The following is a 21423-nucleotide window of genomic DNA, read 5'->3' as shown; positions in this document are numbered from 1 at the left end:
TAATTTTTAAGTAAGTAAAGGGGTTCTGAAACCCCCCCCCCCAAAAAAAAATATTGAGAACCATTGCTCTAGGGCAGTGGTCGGCAAACTCATTAGTCAACAGAGCCAAATATCAACAGTACAACAATTGAAATTTCTTATGAGAGCCAAATTTTTTAAACTTCTTCTACGCCACTTCTTCAAAATAGACTTGCCCAGGCCATGGTATTTTGTGGAAGAGCCACACTCAAGGGGCCAAAGAGCCACATGTGGCTCGCGAGCCACAGTTTGCTGACCACGGCTATAGGGAATCACTTACTGGGCAGCGTTTTGAATTTCTTTCTCATTGGATCTCCCACCTCTTAAGTGCTTTGCATAAATCCCAGGTACATTGGCTTCCCCAAACTTAGTTTCTGTTTCCTCAATTACATGAAACTGCCATGTTTACTTGGTTCCCGTCCCTAGACTGTGGTCCGGAAAGCGCCTCCAGACAGAAAGATGGGGGTTTGCCTTATTTATTTCCTTATCTCTGTCTTGCCTTTGGCCAGTGTCTAAAGCCAGTTGTTTCATATACTATGTCCAATTTTTTCACAATCATCCCAGCATTCTGTCAGGAGGAACGTTCTGGACTAAAGTTTATAGAGGGGGAACCAAGCAGAACATAAGCATAAGGAAAATCTGATACCAGTAACTCCACTGGTCATCCAAGAAAGTTGTTAAATGCTTTTTGATGAACCATCTAGTTTAACTCTCACAAGAACACTGCAGGTGGGAATTATAATTTTTCCCATTTTAATAGAAAAGAAACTGAAGTTTTACAAAGTGGTTATGGTTATACTGAAACTGAGCTTTGGCAGTCTTCTAACTTCAGATACTTAAACTCTACAGTGACTTCCATTGATTAAACCAGTAGTTTTCTAGTGGGTGTTATATGCTAGGTACAGTCTAAACACCAAGGAACCCAGCAGTAAAAAAATAGACAAAATGCCTGACCTAGTGTAGTTGATATCCTAGTTAGGAGAAAAGGGGTAAATTTGATAAGTAAGTCATACTTCTGTTAGTTAAGTATTCTGGAGAAAAAGAAAGCAACAAAGAATGTGGAATAATACTGAGATCGGGAGTGCTGTCAATTTAAAATAGGATATGAAGGGAAGGCTTCATTGAGGTGACATTGAAGGAAGTGAAGAGTAAACCATCTAGTGGTATACCAGAAAGCAGACAGGGCATGTGCAAAGGCTATGAGATAGGAGTGTGCCTGGCAAGTTTGAGGAGGCCAGCATGGAGGAATAGAGCATGAAAGGAAGAGAGGAGCAGTGTGTGAGATCATTGAGGTAATGGAGGGCCTGATTGTATAAAGCTCTGTAAAATCTTTGTTTTTCACTGTAAATGAGATAAGTGAAAATCTCACTGGAGGTTTTTAAGCAGAGGAATGACATGAACAGACTCCTATGGCTGTTATGCTAAAACAAACAAACAAACAAAAAACAAACCTATAGGAAGTCAAGAGTATGGACAGGGACACCAGTTAGGAATTATTGCAACAATCCAGGCAAACCCTGATAATAGCAGTTTTATGCTTTTATGAGATTATGAAAAGTGGCTTGTTTTCTTCTTGATAAGAATAACCACAATAATATTCATCCGTATGACAGTTATATTATTTTTGTTGTCATTTGTATCAAATTCCTTAAATTATGCTTTCCTCATTATATATCATATACCAATAATTAAGATAGTTTTAAAAATCCTTTATGTCAGGTGTTATTTCTCTTTCTTAATATTTTACAAATTTTGGTGTATTTAAAATAAATAGTGACATACACACACAAAAGTTTGTGACACCATCATTCACAAACTGTTAATCCCATGCTGGTGCTCACTTTACACATACACTCACTGGCTGATACACTCACTCCATGGAACCTATTGTTCACTGTTTGCAAACATTGCCTGAGGATCCATATATTTCTCTGAGGATTAACTCTATAAAGCACAGCTTGTCCCTTCTTACCATGTGTACATGGGAATTATCAGCCTTAAAGCTATCGTTTTTTCTGAAACCCTCTTAGGAATGAGACAGCGACTTCCATTTCAGTTTACAGAGAGAAACTTGACATTAGTGTTCATTTTTCAGAAACTATAGTTTTATCCTGATATCTAACTTTTCTAGAGACAAACAAGCAAAATAGCCTTACCTTAAAAGATAAAATGAAGAAAACAAATAGAAAAAGAAAATTATACCTATGGTGTTCAGTTGACTATGCACATTTGGCTTATGTAGTTATTAACAACTGGCTTTGAGAGCTCATGATGGCCTCCAGAATTATAGTTTTAGTTTATGGTTTTTATTTTCACAGAAGTGAATTTATATTTGTCAAATTAAGTTGAAAATCTTAAGCCACAAGAAATTGGTCCTTAAATCTACTTATTTACTGTCTTCATTAACATCTTTCATAATGAATCTTTATACCTTGGGTTCAAGATGTTAACATTGTTGATTTTCAATCCTTTACTCATGTTGGGTTTATATATCATGACCATACAAATAAATATTAGTTGCCCTTGTGGCTTGGAAACGTGAAAATACAGAAACTAAGTCCTAATAAATTCCTTCACAACAGTACCAAATTACAAACAGCTTTTAGCTGTTATTTTCTGCAGTAGATTTTTAATTTATAAGAGGATTGTTAGGGAACTTTACACTGTGGTTTATTACTGTGTGAGTCATAAAGTAATACCCTTCTTATCTTTGACCTTGATTTTTTTAAAAGCCGTTAGATTTTACCTTGTTAAATTTTACAGTGATTAAATGAACTTAATCATACTTGCTTTTCCCTCCTTGAAAATTAAGGAAAACTATAAAATAACACTTATAACATACAGTTGCCAAAGTGAAAATTTACTAGGATTCTGACTCCTCAGGGAACAGTGGCTTTTGTTATTTTATAGAGTGATTTGCTTTAATATATGAATATCTTTATTTCTACTTGAAAGGTAAAGTTATACCCAACCATTAACCACGCATTGCTTTTAGTTATGTTCAATTACAATACCAACTAAGTGTTCATTTTGAGATACAAATAGCTGGGGTTCTTTTAAATTCTTGTTGACTCAATTACAGATGTCCCCTATTTCTCCCCATCTTTGCCTCCCTCCACCCTGCCCCCATCCCTCCTAGGCTTTCAGCACATCAAGTAGCTGTTTTTCTCTTTTGATGAAAATGGGGGAAATGAGGGAATTTATGTAACAAAAATAGTTGATATTCTTTCTCATGAAGACTTTAAATCATGCTCTATGAAGAAAGCATCTATTCACGTGGATTTTCTCTGTGTGATATAATTTCATAGAAATTCAGGTATTACTAATTTTAAAAAGTGGGTTTATGAGCAGAGGCATCAGTGGTTCAGTTTTTAAAAAACAAACTAGTGATTTAGCTTCCATACAAAGGATTTGATCCATAATTTTATTTGACTCACAATGTGTCTGCTATCCAATTTGCAGACATCAAGTGGAACTTCAAATTCAATTATGTAGAAACCAAATGACTGTTTAAATTTGAAGCCAGAGAATAGAAAGGAATAGAATTCCAAATTAGTATATCCAGAACATAGAGACACTTATGACTCTCACATAGTCAAGAAAAGATGACTTCCTCTAGCATTTAAATTTATGAACACCTTTAAGGTCTCGACCATTCTCATAAAGGACAAAGAGTAATTCATCCTCTCAGCTAGTTAGTTTATGAAAGAATGTCATATCATCAATTTATCCAAGAAAGAGCCAATATTTCATTAATAGCATCCTGTTATCTCAAACTCTAGAATGACATTGGATGGGCAGATTATATTCTCTGTTTTTCTCAGAGAATAATTTTACTAAAGTTTTATCCACTTAAAGCTTTTTTTCTCTCTTCACAAAACCATTTTCCAAACTGGGCTGAAAGATAATTTTACGTGATAAAGAATTCATAATTTCTAACTGGGGAATAATTTTATGAACAGAAAGAGCTCAGATTTGTAATTTTTAAAGAGACTAAGAAACGAAGGTGATGGTATGGAAAGAATATTGATTTAGGAGGTAGGAAACCGAAGGTTTAATCCTGATTCTGTTATTAACTGGCTGTTTGAACTTGGGTGAATCACTTAACCACTTTAAGTCTCATTTGCCTCCTCTCTAAACTAAGGGGATTGATTAGACTAGGTGATCTGATGTCTATATAATTCTGTAAGGAAGGGAGTGATATCTTTCTTTAAAAATCGATGGCCTTATTTATTAAATAAAAAAACTGAGAAAAAAATGAGGTAAGGTATGTGGGTATATAGATCTAACATTATTAATTTGGAACTGAGCACCCATAAAGTTCTTGCCCAAGAGTTGTGTGTACTTTGCAAACCTTTTCCCTATATTAGATAGTGATGGAAGGATCAGAGTGAAACTATACATTTTGTTCACTGAAAGCCTTTAGCATATACAACAGCTTGAGTTGGTGTGACATTACTGGCTACCATGTCCTATTTTGCTAGTCTTGAAATTCATAGCTAACTTAGGGATTTTCTAAAGCATTTGCACTCTCCATTCTTTATCAATCACTGACAGACTCATTGTTTTATAATGTACTTCTCAGCAAGCTGTTTGCGACTCATCGCCTGCCTTGCTTTATAGTCTATAAATATTTAATTCTTTAATAAACTGCTTATATTTAATGTAAAATGACTGATGGTATTCTCTCTTCCCTCTCTTAATAGTGCTACTATTTGCAAAACAATTCTTATTTTTTTCCAAATAGCAATATGTTTCATAAATGTTTGACTTTCCCTTTCTAAGTAGCAATTTATTCTGGGAGGTTGGTAGAATGACAGGCAGGAAAACAGCCCCTTGCTCCTGAGAGAACAGCATAACTCTTCCCTCACCCTCACCCCTACCAAGCTGCAAATTTATGAGGTAAAGAAGATGGACTTTGGAACTGTAGCAGAGAGCAATCACCCTTCTCTACAGACCCCGTGTTCAAAACAGCCTTTAAATCTGTAGACTAAACGAATGCTTACAATAAGCAAATATGGTTCCCTCTTTGCTCGGACATCCTTTGTCTAGGGGAATCATAAAAGAGAGTCAGGGGATAATATACCAACACTTTAATGTTCTCATCTTCTTTATAACTGTGTTCTTTATTTTTGAATGTTGGCTGATTTGCTTTCTGTGTCGTGAAATGATTTTCAATGTTTAATGTCTCCTTTTTTAGATAGGATAAGTCAGGCATTTATGGAGTGTTTATTGTGTGCCCTACATAGCTGTTTGGATGTCTTCAAGCAAGCTACTATTGTTTTTCTATGATATTTCATTATAATTTATAAACCCCTAACAATTCTGAACTCCCTTAGGGGAGGGCAGAGAGGATGAATTGGGGAATGCCAGAACAAATAATGTTTCTTTAGTGCCTACCACTAATCAAGTACGTGTATTATCCCATGGTGCCAACTCACTTCTGCATTTCTTTACCAAGCTGCCTTTCACTTAGCATACATTCTAAATTTTCTACTAAAACCCACTATATTTGATCTGGAAAAAGCATGAGGAGAATGAAGGTAGAACATTTGTTTACTAGTTTAAACATCTTGATTTACATTTTACTTCCACTATGTATTAGCAATTACTTTAGGTTTATCACCTAATCTTTCTTATCTATAATGGGGGCATAATAAAAATTATATAGTTTATACAAACACCTAAAAAAATGGGCCTTCAAATAATGTTAATTCTTTGTCTAAATGTTTCACTCTATCTAAACTTCAAGAAAAAAAATCAGCCCTAGCCAGTTTGGCTTAATGGATAGAGCATCAGCCTGCGGACTGAAAGGTCCTGGGTTCGATTCTAGTCAGGGTCACATGCCCAGGTTGTGGGCTCGACACCGAGCAGTTCTCTGTCATCATTGATGTTTCAATTTCTCTCTCCCTCTCCCTTCCTCTCTGAAATCAATAAAAATATATTTTAAAAAATCAAAATGAGTGAATGTTGTTAATGCAAAGATGGTAGCTATTTTATGTAAATAGGATATATAATTTTGGTCGTTAATATAATAATCATGATGGATTGCTTTAAGCAAGAAACACTACATTGAGGCTCCTTGTTTAACTGACAGCACACATTTATGAGGAGACTCATTAGGATCTTTTCCTCTGGAGCAGAGATTTTTTTATGCAAAACTATGTAGGTCAAGCTTTTATCCTCGTTCTTATAATCCATACTAGGGCCCGGTGCACGAAATTCGTTCACTGGGGGTGGGGGTCCCTCAGCTCAACCTGCCCCCTCTCACATACTGGGAGCCCTCAGGGGATGTCCTACTCATGGCTTAGGCCCGATCCCCACGGGAAGCGGGCCTAAGCCGCAGTCTGGCCTCCCTTTGTGGGAGGCAACCGGGCTGGTCTGGGGAAGGCACCTGCCCCATCACCCTGCTTCAGCCACTGCCAGTCACCACAGCCACCAAGGTGTTTTCACCAACACGACTCAGTTCCTTCAACAAGAAAAAATGACAACTTTCTTTAGGCATTTTCAAGATGTGTCTTTCATATGATATGCATTTCTTTCTTTCTTTTTTTTTTTTTTAAATCCTCACCTAAGGATATGTTTCCATTGACTTTTAGAGAATGTGGAAGAGAAAGGGAAAGACAGAGAGAAACATCAAAGTGAGAGGAACACTTTGATTGGTTGCCTCCTGCATGAGCCCTGATCTGGGCCCCAGCCAGGGAGGAGCCTGCAACCTAGGTACATGCCCTTGATCAGAATCAACCCAGACCCTGCTGTGGGCATGCTGAGGGATTATCCACTGAGTCAAACCGGCTAGGGCAGATATGACATTTCTTAGCCCTCCAGCAGCGGACCTTCTTTTTTTTCTCCAGAAGTGTGGTGGAAAAACCCTAGATCACCTTTTTGGATTCTTATTACCCAAGTTACTAATAATATTACCAGTGGCATACAGGAAGCTTAGCCAATGTGCAGTCAGAAAAGGTGTTTCCTCTATAGTTCACACCAATCATCGGCTGTGTCCTGCCCAGGCCTAAAGCCTCTGGCCAAAGCTTTAGGCCTGGGAAGGGGACCTCCAGCTCCCTGTGATTGCAGATACCACCCATTGGGTAGGGGACCCCAGCTCCCTGCAATCCACCACAGGAGCAGAACCCCTTGCAGGAGCGGACTCCCAGTTGCCTGCGATCCATAGCAGGCTCCCCGCTGATGCCCAAGGCCAGAAAAGCCCGCTTTTCTGGCCTTGGGCTCGGCCGCACCCCAGCTTCCTCTGGCGGAGGCTTTTCCGGCCTTGGGCTCGGCCGCACCCCAGCTTCCCTACCACAGATCGTAGGAGCCGACCGCTGGTTGCCTGCAATCCATCTTAGGCTCCCTGCTGGTGCCCAAGGCCGGGAAAGCCTCCACTGGAGGCTTTCCCGGCCTTGGGCTTGGCCGGACCCCAGCCTGACTGCCACGAATCGCAGGAACCGACCCCCGGTTGCCTATGATCCGTCTTAGGCTCCCCGCTGGTGCCCAAGGCCGGAAAAGCCTCTGGTGGAGGCTTTTCCAGCCTTGGGCTCAGCCGCACCCCAGCGTCCCTGCCATGGATCGCAGGAGCCAACCTCCTGTTGCCTGCCATCCCTTGCAGGCTCCCCACTGATGCCCAAGGCCGGAAAAGCCTCCACCGGAGGCTTTTCCGGCCTTGGGCTCAGCCGCACCCCAGCGTCCCTGCAACAGATCGCAGGAACCGACCCCCAGTTGCCTGCGATCCATGGTTTCCTGGTGGGCGTGGCTGGTGGGTGTAGCGAAGGTACAGTCAATTTGCATATTACTCTATTATTAGGTAGGATGATCAATCTAAGCAAGCTAATTTGCTTACACAAGTCAAATTATTCCAGCCACAAGTTCTCTGCACACTGCCCCATTTTATATACTATTTCTTATTTCACAGATATCTTTCCATTTTCATTTGGCATTCACATCACAAATGTGCTTCCATTTTTTTTCTTCCTAAAAGAAAATAACCTGTGATATTTTCAATATAACTTTTACCCTATTTAAACATCATAAATTTAAGCCTGTGTAAGTGTAATCTGAGATTTCCTAATGAGTTCCATTTTCCCTAGTTGTACTATCTAATTTGCTTCTGAAACAGACTTTTACTTCTACCTCTTTTCCTGACTTGATACTGGAGCAGTCATTGTCTCATATCTAATTATTTCCTTTGCATGTAAGTTTTATTGAAATGTTATGAAGGTCAATGAGAAAGGATAGATAATTTTAATTATAGCAGTAACATTATTATTACTATTATCATAATTGATTGAGTTTCTACTATATACTAGATATTGCTTTAGGATATCAAATTATTTTTCCTTAATCTTATGACTCTATTAGGTCAGAATTTTTAATTCACAGATGAGGAGAATGAAGCATATACAGATTAAGTAGGTTACACAAGGTCACATAGCTAGTAAGTAAATAAAACTAAGATTTCAACTGAGTCTTACTGATTCCAAAGCCTGTTCTTTGCCATATTGCCTTTGAGAAGCTCAGCAACTTGTTTTTTAGAAAGTGCTGTTTTTATATTGTAAAATAATAGGCATAGTTTCTTTATCCATTTTAAAAGTGCCATTATTCATAGAAAAAATATAGTAGCAGTTTCTGTTCTTATGATGCCTTTCTTTTAAAAGATACAATGTATGTGAAAGTGCTTTGTACGTGGGAAAGTCCTAGACTGATATAGGGTATAATTACAGTAGTAATGATTTGAAGCACTTTTATATAACCTTGTCAGTAATTATGACATTTTTTATCTCAAATATAAGTATATCTTGTTCTATGTAAGAAAAGTTTTTCTGAAAATTTGAAAGTAATGTTTTCAATTTTAAAAACATACTATTTTAAACGTATAAAAGAGCTTATTTCTGGTGAAGCCTGTAACAATAATTAGTTTATAATGTGACTAATTTCCTAATTATTTGGAATCTTAAATTTTTTAGCATTAAAGTTTCTAAAGAAGGGCACTCTTAGATAATGTTGATTGACACCTGTAATCTCTTGAAATAACTTCCAAAAAGACACCAAGAGAAACCTGCTAAATTATTTTTGAGGTCAGAAACCATTTGTAACTAAAGCTACACATTACAAAATCCCTAGGTTTATGTTAATCCAAAGCCTGAATTATTATTCTTACACATCGATATCCACTAAAATATGGACATATTTTTTTAGAGAAAATTTTAAACCTCCATCCATAAATCAGTTCATATATTTCATGTATGCAGTGAACACATATACATACATGAACAATACTCAGATTTGAAAGATTATGAGAGGCTATATATTTTTGTATTACCTCTCATTCACTTTCAGACAAGCTAAAAATCTAATGCTCTCTATTAAAATACTATTTTTCTATATAAATTTATATATAAACCCAATATAAATTTCTAAATCTTTGGCAGTTAATTCTTAATATAGGACATCCTGCACTTCATAAGACTAAATTCCTTATGCTGCATTTATTAATTATACTAACCATTTATTTTAACCTTTTGGTAAATACTATTTTCGCTTTCATGAAATACATGTATTATGTATGTATCTACCTGCACACATAAAGGAGCACATATGAGCACTGTGATAATGAGTTAAAAGTCATGTTATTAATTTCTGAGTTAATTGCCACTTGGTTGCAATTTTTTGTGTGATCACAAACTATATTCCTTACTCTAGACATGACATTCATTAATGAGCATTATGTCAGTAGGGGGCAGAATTTGGTGGAAACATGATGAAAAGCATCTGGGTAAGCATAAAACTAGGGATTAGAAGTAATAGTTTAGGGTGGATATTCTACAATTTGAGTGATCAAATAAAGAATAGATATTTCACAATCCTGATTCAGATCCTAAAAGATGTACAAACACATGATATAATAATGATCATATGGAGTCAACTATTCAAATACACATCCAAATCTTATTCTACTAAAAGTAAAATTTCTGATATATTCATGTTTTGCCTTGCTAATATTGCCTTGCTAATAATTTCCTTCCTCGGTAAATGGGAGAAATGATAGGGAAACTAACCATATGAACCTAATTTTGATCAAGTGAGAATTTCTCAGAGAGGTAGAAAAAATTATAACCCTGGAAGAAAGTAGTCATTTAATCTTAGAGCCTAAAGTAGCCAGGAATGGTGAATATTGAACATAATTAGACATATGCCCTATAGCTACCTGTCCAATGAGTTAGCCTCTTTAATTAAAATTAAATAAAATTAAAGATTCAGTTTTCAGTTGTACTAGCTAGTGGCTATGCTATTAGACATCACATTTCTATAGTTGCAGAAAGTTCTTTTGGATAATGTTATCCTAGACTTCAGAAAGGGAGATTATAAAATATTCAAATTAAAGATAATATAACTTTATGGATATTATCTCTAAGAAATAACTTAAGAAAAAATAGGAGGCCCTCCAAAATAACACTAAAATTACCCTTAACACATATCACATTGTATTGTAATTGGTGTATTGCTATATTGCAAACCAGTCTTTAAGACAAGAATGCATCTGTCTGTTTCACTATATCTGGTACATAGTAAATATTTTAGTAATTGATGTATAAAATAAAGAAATTGTCAGTGGGGAAAAAAGGGATAAGTAAACAAGAGCAATATGATCTCATTGTTTAGTTAATATATGATTGTGTATAAAAGATATGAGGGGCATATAAGAGAGAGAATTTGGGGATCATTTCTAGGGAAAAGTAAAACAGAGAGACTGGCAGGATTTTAATGTTCTATTAAGAAATTACTAAGGCCCTGGCCAATGTGGCTCAGTTGGTTGGAGCACTGTCCCGTACACCAATAGGTTGCAGTGTCAGTTCCCAGTCAGGGCACATACCTAGGTTGCGGGTTCAATCATCGATGTCTCTCTCTCTCTCTCTCTCTCTCTCTCTCTCTCTCTCTCTCTCTCTCTCATCAATAAGCATGGCCCTATCTTATATGCCTCAGTTGGTTGGGTGTTGACCCATGCACCAACAGGTTGCTGGTTCAATTCTCGATCAGGGCACATGCCCGGGTTGCAGGCTCAATCCCTGGTAGAAGGAGTGTAGGAGGCAGCCAATCAATGTTTCCCTCTCCCTCTCCTTTACTCTCTCTAAAAGTCAATAAAAATCTTTGAAAAAAAATAATATCAATAAGCATGTCCTCGAGTAAGGACTAAAAAGAAGAAGAAAGAAATTACTAAGAGTAAGAGGGATGTAAGGAGAGAGAATGAATTATTTTTTCAAAGTCTTTTTCTCTGTCTTCTCTGTCAATAAGAATGGCCTTCAGATAAGGAAAGACAAAAATAATATTTTTAGCCCTAATCAGTTTGGCTCAGTGGATAGAGCATCGGCCTGTGGACTCAAGAGTCCCAGGTTCAATTCCGGTCCAGGGCATGTACCTTGGTTGCGGGCACATCCCCAGTGGGGGGTGTGCAGGAGGCAGCTGATCGATGTTTCTCTCTCATCAATGTTTCTAACTCTCTCTCCCTCTCCCTTCCTCTCTGTAAAAAATCAATAAAATATATTTTTTTAAAAATATTTTAGTGGGAATGTAGCCCAAGATCAAGGAAAGAGATTAAAATAGAACAACTAATTATTAGAATTCAAGTCCCCTATGTCAGATATATTACTTCAAAGGTACTATGTGAGTTTGCAGTTGAGTTTGAAGAGCTACATCTGCAGTTGAGCTTGAAGAATGCAGATGTTTTCAAGAGACTATGCAGATTAGGACAGGTGCCAGAAGCTTGAATGAGAGGAAGAATCATTCCTAATTTTCAAAAATGTTGTGTTGATTTTAAAAACAGTTAGTTAGAAGTTATTTTTGTAGGCATTGGAAAGGGGAATTTTGATCAGTAGGAATAAAAACAGTTTCACAAAAAACAAATGTTCTCACTTCATTTTTTTATGGCATTTTTTCAGAGGGATTCTATAATCAGAGTATATCTCAGACTTTCTGTTTTTCTTGCCTAGGATAAGAGGCAAAAAAGCTGAGCAGAAAGCTGCTGAAAGCCAAATGGAGCTTTCAGCATTACAATGCTGGGAAGACAAAATCACAGTTCATGATCTGTCAAGGAAATGGGACATAGGAGATGAGGTGAACCAGATGTGATCCGAGCATTACAAAGATTACAATCTAGCTTTAAATTGACTTACTCTCTTTTTTAATTGAGGTGGCCTGCCCTTGTTCTACCCTACCACCTCCCAAATGATAGGGTACATTTTTTTTTTTTCAGACTAAAATGTCACCAGCCAGATCCTTTAAAATTTCCACACTCAGTGTCTTACACCCATTCAATACTTTCAGGAATATCAAGAAATAGGACAAGGCAGATGTACCTAAGTGTGCTTTTCTTTATATTTATCCTACTGGGGGTATTTGTGGCTTAAATGAGAGTAAAGAAAAACATTATTTCATACAAGCAAAAGTAAGACTGACAGCTGACTTCTCAACAGAAATGATGGAGGCCAAAGCCAATGGAATGACATCTTTAAAATGCTAAACAAAAGTAACTTGCATTCTAGAATTCTATACTCAGTAAAAATATTCTTAGAAACTGAAGATGAAATAACTTTATAGACAAACAAAAATAGAGAAGTTAGCAGCAGCAGACCTGACTTAAAAGAAATACCAAATGAGTTATTTAGATAGAAGTGATCCCAGAAGGAAACATGGAAGTGGAGGGAGGAACAAAGAACAATGCACAAGCTATAAATGGAGAGAAGTGTAAATGAATCTTGACTGCACAATAAAAAAATCTTTTGAGGTTTAAAATATATGAACAATAAAAGACGTTTTAACAATAACATAAAAGGTGGCAGGGTAAACAAAAAGAATAATTTAAGGTTTTCTGGTATTGTCTAAGAAGTGGTAAAGTACCAATTTGTAATAAATAGATTGTATTAAGTCAGGATAGGGTTACATGTTGTAATATTTAGGGCAACACTTAATAGTAAAATAAAAATTAATAAGCTAATAAAAAGAAAATTAAATAAAAATACATAATTAATCTTAAAGAATGCAAAAAAAGGAATAAAAGAACATAGAACAAATAGGAAACAAATAAGGGGCTATGTATGTAACTTTAAATATTAAATATAAATTGACTCTTCAGTTAAAAGAGAATTGTCAGATTGTGGATAAAAGATAAAATCTCAAAAACAGAATAAAAGTAACAAAATGAACTATAATCCCATTATACCAAAATATAACTAGAACAACTGTATTAATGTTAGACAAAGTAGATTTTAAGGCAAGAGATAAAGATGTATGTACCATAAGTATTAAAAGGTCAGTCCAACAGAATATAATCATTCTTAATTTGTGTGCATTTAATAACATAGCCACAAAATATATGAAGCTAAAATTGACAAAACTAAAAAAAATATGTACACAAATTCACATCACATTATAAGACTTTAACATATCTCTCCTGTGATAACCAATAAAACAAGTGCACAAGCAGACAAAACATTAATAAGAATGTAGGTGAATTAAGCAACATAATTATCCAATGTAACTTAGTTTTATGTAGAACACTGTGTCTAACAATGGCAGGAGTCATTCTTTTCAAGTTGATATTTACTAAAATTGCCCAGAAGACAAATCTCAAAAACAGCCATAGATTTAAATCATTCAGAATACACTGTGACCATAGAGATCTGGAGTGCCATAACAAGAAGCTAAAAGTAAATGACAATAAGAGAACTAAAATTTTGGGGAATCCGCAAAGATGTGGAATTTGAGCCATATACTTATAAATAACCTATAGGCCAAAGAGGAAAGTATGATGTAAATTAGAAAATATTTTGAATCACATGATAAAGAAAATATGACATGAAAACCTGGGGGTTATATCTAAAGCTATGATTAGAGGAACATGGATAGCCTTTAAATGAATGTTTAGAAAGAAAAAGAGGCTGAAAATCAATTATATAAATATATTCTTAAGAAATTAGAAATAAAATAAAAAAGGCAACACAAAGGAAGTAGAAAGAAGAAAACAATAAGAACAGAAAATAACTAGATAGAAATCAACTGTTTAACACAGGAAATCAGCAATGGTATAGTATGCATTCTTCTCATGCACATAAAACTTGAAAAAGTTACACTACATGTTGGACCATAAAACAGGTCCTGAGTTAAAATTATACAGAATATATTACCTGAACATAGTGGTAGAAATTCATATAATAAGATACCTAGAAATTCACAGTAATAAGATTCCTGGAAAATAACAATACTTGGAAATTTAACAGCATACTTTTAAATAACATGTGTCCAAGAAGAAATTATAAGAGATTTTTTTAATCTCAAATACATAATAATGGATAGACATCCATGAAAGTATATGGGATGCAACTAAAGCAGACTTCAGAGGGAGATGTATAGCTCTACACATCTATATTTGAAAAGAAAAGTATAAAATTGATTATCTAAGATTTGTCCTTGTGTATCTAGATAAAGGGAAGCAAATTAAACCCAAAGTAAGTAAAAGAAATTACAAAATTAAGAGTAGAAATCAAAAGAAAATCATACAGAAGATGATTCTTCGGAAAGATTAATAAAATTGATTGTTAAAAGACTGATCAAGAAAAAACAAATCACAAGTGAAAGAGGTAATATTACTAAAGTTTTAACAGACAAAAATAGGATATTATGAACAGCTTTGTTCCTATCAATTTGATAACTAAGATGATATGAACAAATTCCTTGAAAAGCACAGCTTACAAAATTAACACAAGAAATTGAAAATCTGAGTTCTAGATCATTTTCTTAAAAAACGAATTTATAATTGAAAAATTGCCCATAATTTCTAGGCCTGAAAGCTTCACTGGTGTATTCTATCCAACAATTTAAAGACAAAATAATAACAATTTTACACAAACTTTCTCAGAGTATACAGGAGGGAGACCCTATCCAATTTATTTTATAAAGCCAGCAAAACCCTGATAACAATACCTAACAAAATCATTTCAAGAAAAGAAAATTGAAAATTATAGGTCTGGCCAGGTAGTTCAGCTGGTTAGAGTGTTGTCCCCATATGCCAAAGTTGCGGGTTCAATCCCAGGTCAGGGCACATACAAGAATCAACCAGTGAATATATGAGTAAGTGGAACAACAAATCAATGTCTCTCTCTCTCTCTCTCTCTCTCTCTCTCTCTCTCTCTCTCTCTCTCTCTCTCTCTCTCTCAAACCAAAGAAAATTATAAATCAGTATCTCTCATGAACATGGATTCAAAAATGTTTTACAAAATATTAGCAGGTCAAATATTGCAGTATATAAAAAAATACAGACATCAATGACCAAGTGGAGTTTGTCCCATGATTGCAAGGTTGGTTTAACATATGAAAGTCAGTAATTATAATTCATCAGGCTTACAACTTTTGAGTTGTGATTGGTTTTTAAAAAAAGGCATTTGACAAAATTTAACAACCATTATTTTTTAAATCTTAGCAACAAGGAATAGAAGGAAACCTTATCCACTTGATAAAAGACATCTTTCTTAGTGATGAAAGACTTAATTATGTCTCCCCTAAGTTCAGGAACAAGTAATGATGTTCCCTAAGATTGAAAACAAAGCAAAAATATTTAGTCTCAGCACTCACCACTTCTATTCAGCATTGTACTAGATGTCCTCATCAATGCAGGGTAAAGATAAAAATGAATGTATATGATTACTTAAAATGAAGATGTTAGGCTATCTATTCACAGATGAAATTATTGCACTTGCAGAAAATTCTAACGAAACTTGAAGAAAATATCATTTGTATAAAAAATGGAGGGAAAATATATTAATATCTTATTAATATCTAGGTATAATATAGTAGTATCTGAAAGAATAAATAAGAAACCAGTAACAGTGATTACCAATTTGGGGGTGAGGTTAAAAAATCATGGCTAGAATAGGGGAAGTAAGGAAACTTTGCTTTCTAATAATTTAAATTATTGACAATTGAAAATAGTTAATACATTACATATTCAAAATATAACTTATTGTCTTAAAACATGCCTGAAAGTTGGCATTATCCTGTCAACATGGTAAATATTAAGCACCCCTCAATTACCATAGCCCTCAACGCAAACCATGATAGAACTCTCTTATCAGACTATATATATCATGCAACAAGATCATCATCTCAGAATTGCACATACACTATTAAAAAAACCTTTCTTGGCTCTGTTATGAACTGCATTAATATGAGCTGTAGTTTGACTTTTGATTATTGATAGTTCATAATCTGTCCACCATAAATACCTATTTAATGTTTTCCTACTAAAACTTTTATCTATGTCACTATTTAATAGTAACAGTAGAGGTTAAATGTTATTTTCTTTTCCTTATTTCCTTAAAATACCAAATCACTGAAATAATAATAATATAGCAACAATAAAATACATAATTTAATGCTTTTATGTGAAAATACTGTGCTAAATTCTTTATATGTATTGTTTCAATATTTAATAGCCATAATTCTGTCAACGGGTCGGAAAGATAAGAGGTTAAAGACCTGATTCAGATTCAGATTAAATAGCCATTCTCCGCATAATTAATTCATTGTACTCTGTAGTTTGGTATACTGTACCAGCTGAAAATCCTGTAAGTTGAAAAATGTGTGTGTGTGTGTGTGTGTGTGTGTGTGTGTGTGTGTGTGTGTGTTTATAAAGGAGACTCATAAATGGAAGTTTTAGAGTTTAACAGGTAGAGAGTGGCAGAATTTAGAACATGCTTATGAGCTCATATATAAAGAGATCAGTTCCAGGTCAATATTATGCCATTAAGTAGACATTTGTGCAGGTACACATACCAAAACAAAACAATCTTTGTCTTTCAGTAATTTCAACAGAAATATAAAACAGTTTTAACCTTTGTTATTAAAGTAATTTGAACTATGTCCACCTGACCAAGAGAAGTAATGAAATCTCTTTTTCTCTTTTTTTTTTTTTTTACTCTGTTCCTTGTTTTGGTTTTCTCTATTAATCCTTTGAGGCCCTGAGTAATATTCCAAGTATTTCTATCAGTTCTGATTTTACCCAATAGGCTCATTCAGTATTAGTTCATCTCTATTTATCGTAAACATGCACTAATCCATGCTGGTAATTTCAACATTCTGAAAATGTTAGAAAACCACAGTATCTTTACTCTGAGAAATAACTGGCATGAGCATTGTCAGGCCTGCTTAAGCACCGGACGATTCCATCTGCTTTTTAGCAATATATACTATGATAGCACCAAGCATTCCCTCTGTCACAAATACCTGGACCAGGAGGCACTCTACTGCATCCCCATATTAGGAGTAGCTGTGCTTTTGGCTTCCAAGCTGTAGGCAGCTGGGGAGTGGGGGGCAGGCACCAAGTTGCCGCTGCTTTCCTCAGCCTCAGACCTAAAAAGGCCTGGTTCGGTGCTCATCTTGGTAAACTCTGTTAGCTCCCTGCAATAGGAGCCCCCATCTGAGACTAATGAAGCACAAATAGTTTCTGAAAGCCTCCTGTGCTACAAAATATTACGCTGTGGCTCTGAATATACTCCTCTTCATATATTCTCTCGTCTCTCCTCCCTTCCATATCCATGCCCTTGTGTAGTTCCGTTTCCATTAGAAATGCCATTTGGGCAGCAAATTTCACAGATTGGATCCATCTCGATGCTGCCATGCAAAGAAAACACATCTGTCTGACTCTTCATTTAAAATAAGGAAAAAATGAAATAGCAAAATGCTGTAGCCACTCTGAGCTATTTCCTAATGAACCAGTTTGTCCCATGAGCTGTAGTGAGGAGCTGCTTGTCCTCGGTGAGAACTCTTTATGCATATTAATATTATGCATGTTTTCCATGTGACTCCTTCTGACTTGCCCTCACCCCATCCTTTGAATTCATTTAAATAAAAATAATTTATGTGGACATTCCTTCAGTCAGGATTTTCTCTTCCCCTTTCTTAAAGACATCCATAATATTTCGTTGATGCTTTCCATCCAAACTGAGTCGTTATGCTTTTGCATATCATTAGGGCTTTATAAAGAACAACAGCGACATCTGCATGTGCTGCAGCGCCAAGGAGATAGGAAAAATACCGACCGAAAACAAACTGTGTTGGCGTGGAGGCTGTTTGGCTCTCTGTCTCCCAAGCAGCCCCTGCCACCACCATGGATAGGAGTAATTGTACAGTGTAATCACATCATGCCTCATCTGAATATTCATAGCCGAGACAAAGCTTTGGAGGATAAGGGAGATAATTTAAATATAAAATAGCACCTCATTTCCAAATCAAGTTATGCCAGTTAGACTGTGCACCAGGATTCAATATTAAAATCAACATTGTTTTACAGTTTGGAAAGGAGAAGTGAAGAAGATGATGGAGGAAGGAAGAGACTCAAAAGAAGGGGTGACATTATATTCTCATTCTGGACTGAGGAAAAACAAGACAACAACAGCGACAGTATAAAAATACTTAAAATGATATCTGAAGAGTCACCAACAGTGTCTAACCAGCTGCTGTTTTACCAGGAATGAAATAGCCTATTGAGGGAGCTTTAAAAGCTCTCAATTAATATGTTGTGCATGTATTAGATATACAAAGAACTCACTGTATTCCTTCTCTCCCCACAAATCCCCCCAATAACACACATATTCCCTAACCACCACCTTTCTCTCCTGTCAGATACAGGAGAAAAAAGATCAGAGCTACAAAATAATTGGCTAATCGCTTCAAAAGTGACAACATCACTTTTTGAAAAGAATCGACAAAAACAAACATACAAAAAGGTGACTGTTCATTAAAGAAGGGATAAATTACCGATGCTTCTTCATTCTCTTTAGTTCACTACCCCCCAAAAGAAACAAATGTAATCCACATGTTAATATTTCTTGTCTTCGTTTTCCTTTAATATGATGCTCTTTATTATTTTTGTGTGTGTGTTGGTATTTGTAGAAGCCTCTGCCACTGCATTCCCCAAAGAGCTACTAGTTTCAACCCACTGGAGTTTATATTCCTTTAATTGTCTAGTGCAGGAACATTTCTGCTGTTTTTAAAAATATACCGCTCTGCAGGAATTAGAAGAATCCAAGGTTGTATCCAACTTCAAAGGTTTCCAAGTCATAATGATTTTAGAAAAAGTAGAAGACAGATCATGGAACAAGTCCCCGTTTGAAGATAAGCATCATAGGGACCTTTTTTCCTTCCCTCTCTCCCCAACTTTGTACTTCTCCTGGCTCTGAATGCCCCTCACTAACACGGTTTAATGATATGCAAATGAAATATGCATAAAACCATTCTACTGTATGATTATTAAACACTGGAGACATTAACAGCAGAGGCTTCACTCTTTGTAATAATCCTTCCCGACCATCCACTTTGATTTCGGAGTTACGGAAACCCATAGCAGTTGGCAGAGGGTGAAAGAGAGAAGGAAGGACAGATGCCGGGACATATCACCCGTCTCGGTGCTTTTCCCACTCCAGGAGCGGTCCCCCCCTTTGTACTGCATTCCTATTGCTGTCTTTTGTAATCCATCCATGCAGTCGCACCAGAGCGATTATCGAAAAAACCTCTTTTCTCTTAATGTTTCAAAGCTCATTAGCCAAACGATTATTCCTCATTAACAGCGAAAGCTCATTCATTAAAAGGAAGAATATGCCAAAAAGATGCCAGCCTGGTTAATCCTGAGTCCCGTACTGGGCTGTAAATCCCATACTACTTGTATATTCCATGCGAAAGGGACACGCGCCAATCCACATGTGTTGTTTTTTTTTTTAAAAAAGAAAGAAAACAGTTTGTGTGTTTTGTAAAATCCACAAGAGCAGCAATTAATATTCCCATTGAATGACTTTATTTTTTTTTTGTCTCTCCCTTTTGTTTCCAGCGCCTGCCCCTGGCTCAGTGCCCGGTGCCAACAGAACACCTTTCAAGATCCACAGCAACGCAGACAACGTAAGTACCGGCCGTTTCCTGAAACCCTTTTCCAGATTTTTTTTTTTTTTTTTTTAGCAAACGACTAAAACATAGACAGAGATCAGCCTCTTTTTCCCTTCTTCTCCCTTATGTTATGCCACCAGGATTTCCTAAGTAGCACCTTCCAAATCCATCTGCCCTCAAGTTTGTGCATGTCTGTGTAGCATGCCTCCTCCTCCTTCACTCCATAGTGGATCTTGTAAAAGGGCTTCAGATCGGCCCCATTCATCTCCCTGGTGATAGCAGTGAATGTAGATAAATCTCTGACTGCCTGCTTGCTGCTGGAGTATGATTTTTATTTTGTCTTCTGTGTATACCTGGGTCAAAAAGTGGGAGGTATGCACACACATACATGCACAGAGACACATTTCCTTGCCTCTCCTTCTGTCTTCCTCTCCTTTTCTCACACATGCATACATCCCACATACATGTGTATATGCTTAAACATATACACCTACACACATAGCTATACCTATAACACATAAATATATACATATCTAAACGTTTAATATTTCTGAAAATATGTGTATTTATATACACATACAACCTTACACATGTGTCTATATGCAATCAATCAGTGCCTGTCTTTTCATTTATACCCATCTAATATCTCCATTTAAATATTGCCTCTTTCCTCCCAGCAGAAGCTGTGTGCAATTGCAATCCAGGATTATACAAGCGGTATTCCTTCCTTATGATTTCTGTTTGTAGACCTTTCTGCTCCCTTCTTCCGAGCTGTAGAATTGGCATCTTTCCCTGAGGTTTTCCAAATGGCAAGTGGCACCGGCTGTGGCATGCATTCAAGCCGCTTCCTATGGCATTTCTCTTCCGATGTCTGCTTTTCCTCTTTGTTTGTTGTTGACTAGGCTGAATGGTGTTTTTAAAGTTAATTGTAAACAAAGTTGATTCACAAACAAGCCAACTGCTTGCCAAAAAAAAAATAAAAAAAAATAGCCTCACACAAGCGCCTTCTGTTGCAACAGATGCCCAGATCACCCCTGGCATGGGAAAACGGGCACACGATTTTGGTGGTTGTTAATTTTTTTCTGTTCGTTGCTGCATTTGTTGTTTGTTTTCCTTGTTTCTTTTTGATTTTTTAAGGAGTCCAGGATCCCGGCCTCTGCTTGGAACGGAACAGTGTCATGGCGGAGACGACGGCCTTTGTCTTGCTGGGTGTGAAAGCATCCACTGTGCTGGCTCCACTGCGGCAGAATCAAGTTTAAAGGAAAAAAGTGATTAAAGTCAGCTTTGTGCCTCTTTGGTGTGGAGGACCCCCAAACCCCAAGTAGCCGAGTCCCTGGGTCCGAGGAAGGGCTCATAGTTGGAGCAGCCTCGGCTGTAATCCTGGCACTTGCGCCTTCGGTTGCTGCTTGCTGTTCGCTCCTGGGGTCTGGATAATCTCCCCTGGCTTTACCGCACTGTCTGGCCCGCATTCAGGGCCCCCGTAACATA

The 21423-nt window shown here is 36.5% G+C and overlaps 1 protein-coding gene across 1 annotated transcript in view; it reads left to right on the top strand.

The window, feature by feature from the left end:
- LOC307092463 (uncharacterized protein) overlaps nucleotides 1-21194 on the top strand; it is a gene marked incomplete at both ends in the record, with an annotated part of 151473 nt that extends 130279 nt beyond the window's left edge. The window contains 2 exons of the mRNA XM_079759749.1: nucleotides 19883-19950; nucleotides 21073-21194. Coding sequence (XP_079615875.1) covers nucleotides 19883-19950; nucleotides 21073-21194 — 190 coding nt within the window. The remainder of the gene's footprint in view (nucleotides 1-19882; nucleotides 19951-21072) is intronic.
- Nucleotides 21195-21423: the final 229 nt, after the last annotated feature.

This window comes from Cnephaeus nilssonii, assembly GCF_951640355.1.
Source record: "Cnephaeus nilssonii genome assembly, chromosome: 20".
NCBI classification, from domain to species: Eukaryota; Metazoa; Chordata; class Mammalia; order Chiroptera; family Vespertilionidae; genus Cnephaeus; species Cnephaeus nilssonii.
Note: the sequence above shows the minus strand (reverse complement) of the source record. Positions and strands in the feature narration are given on the sequence as shown.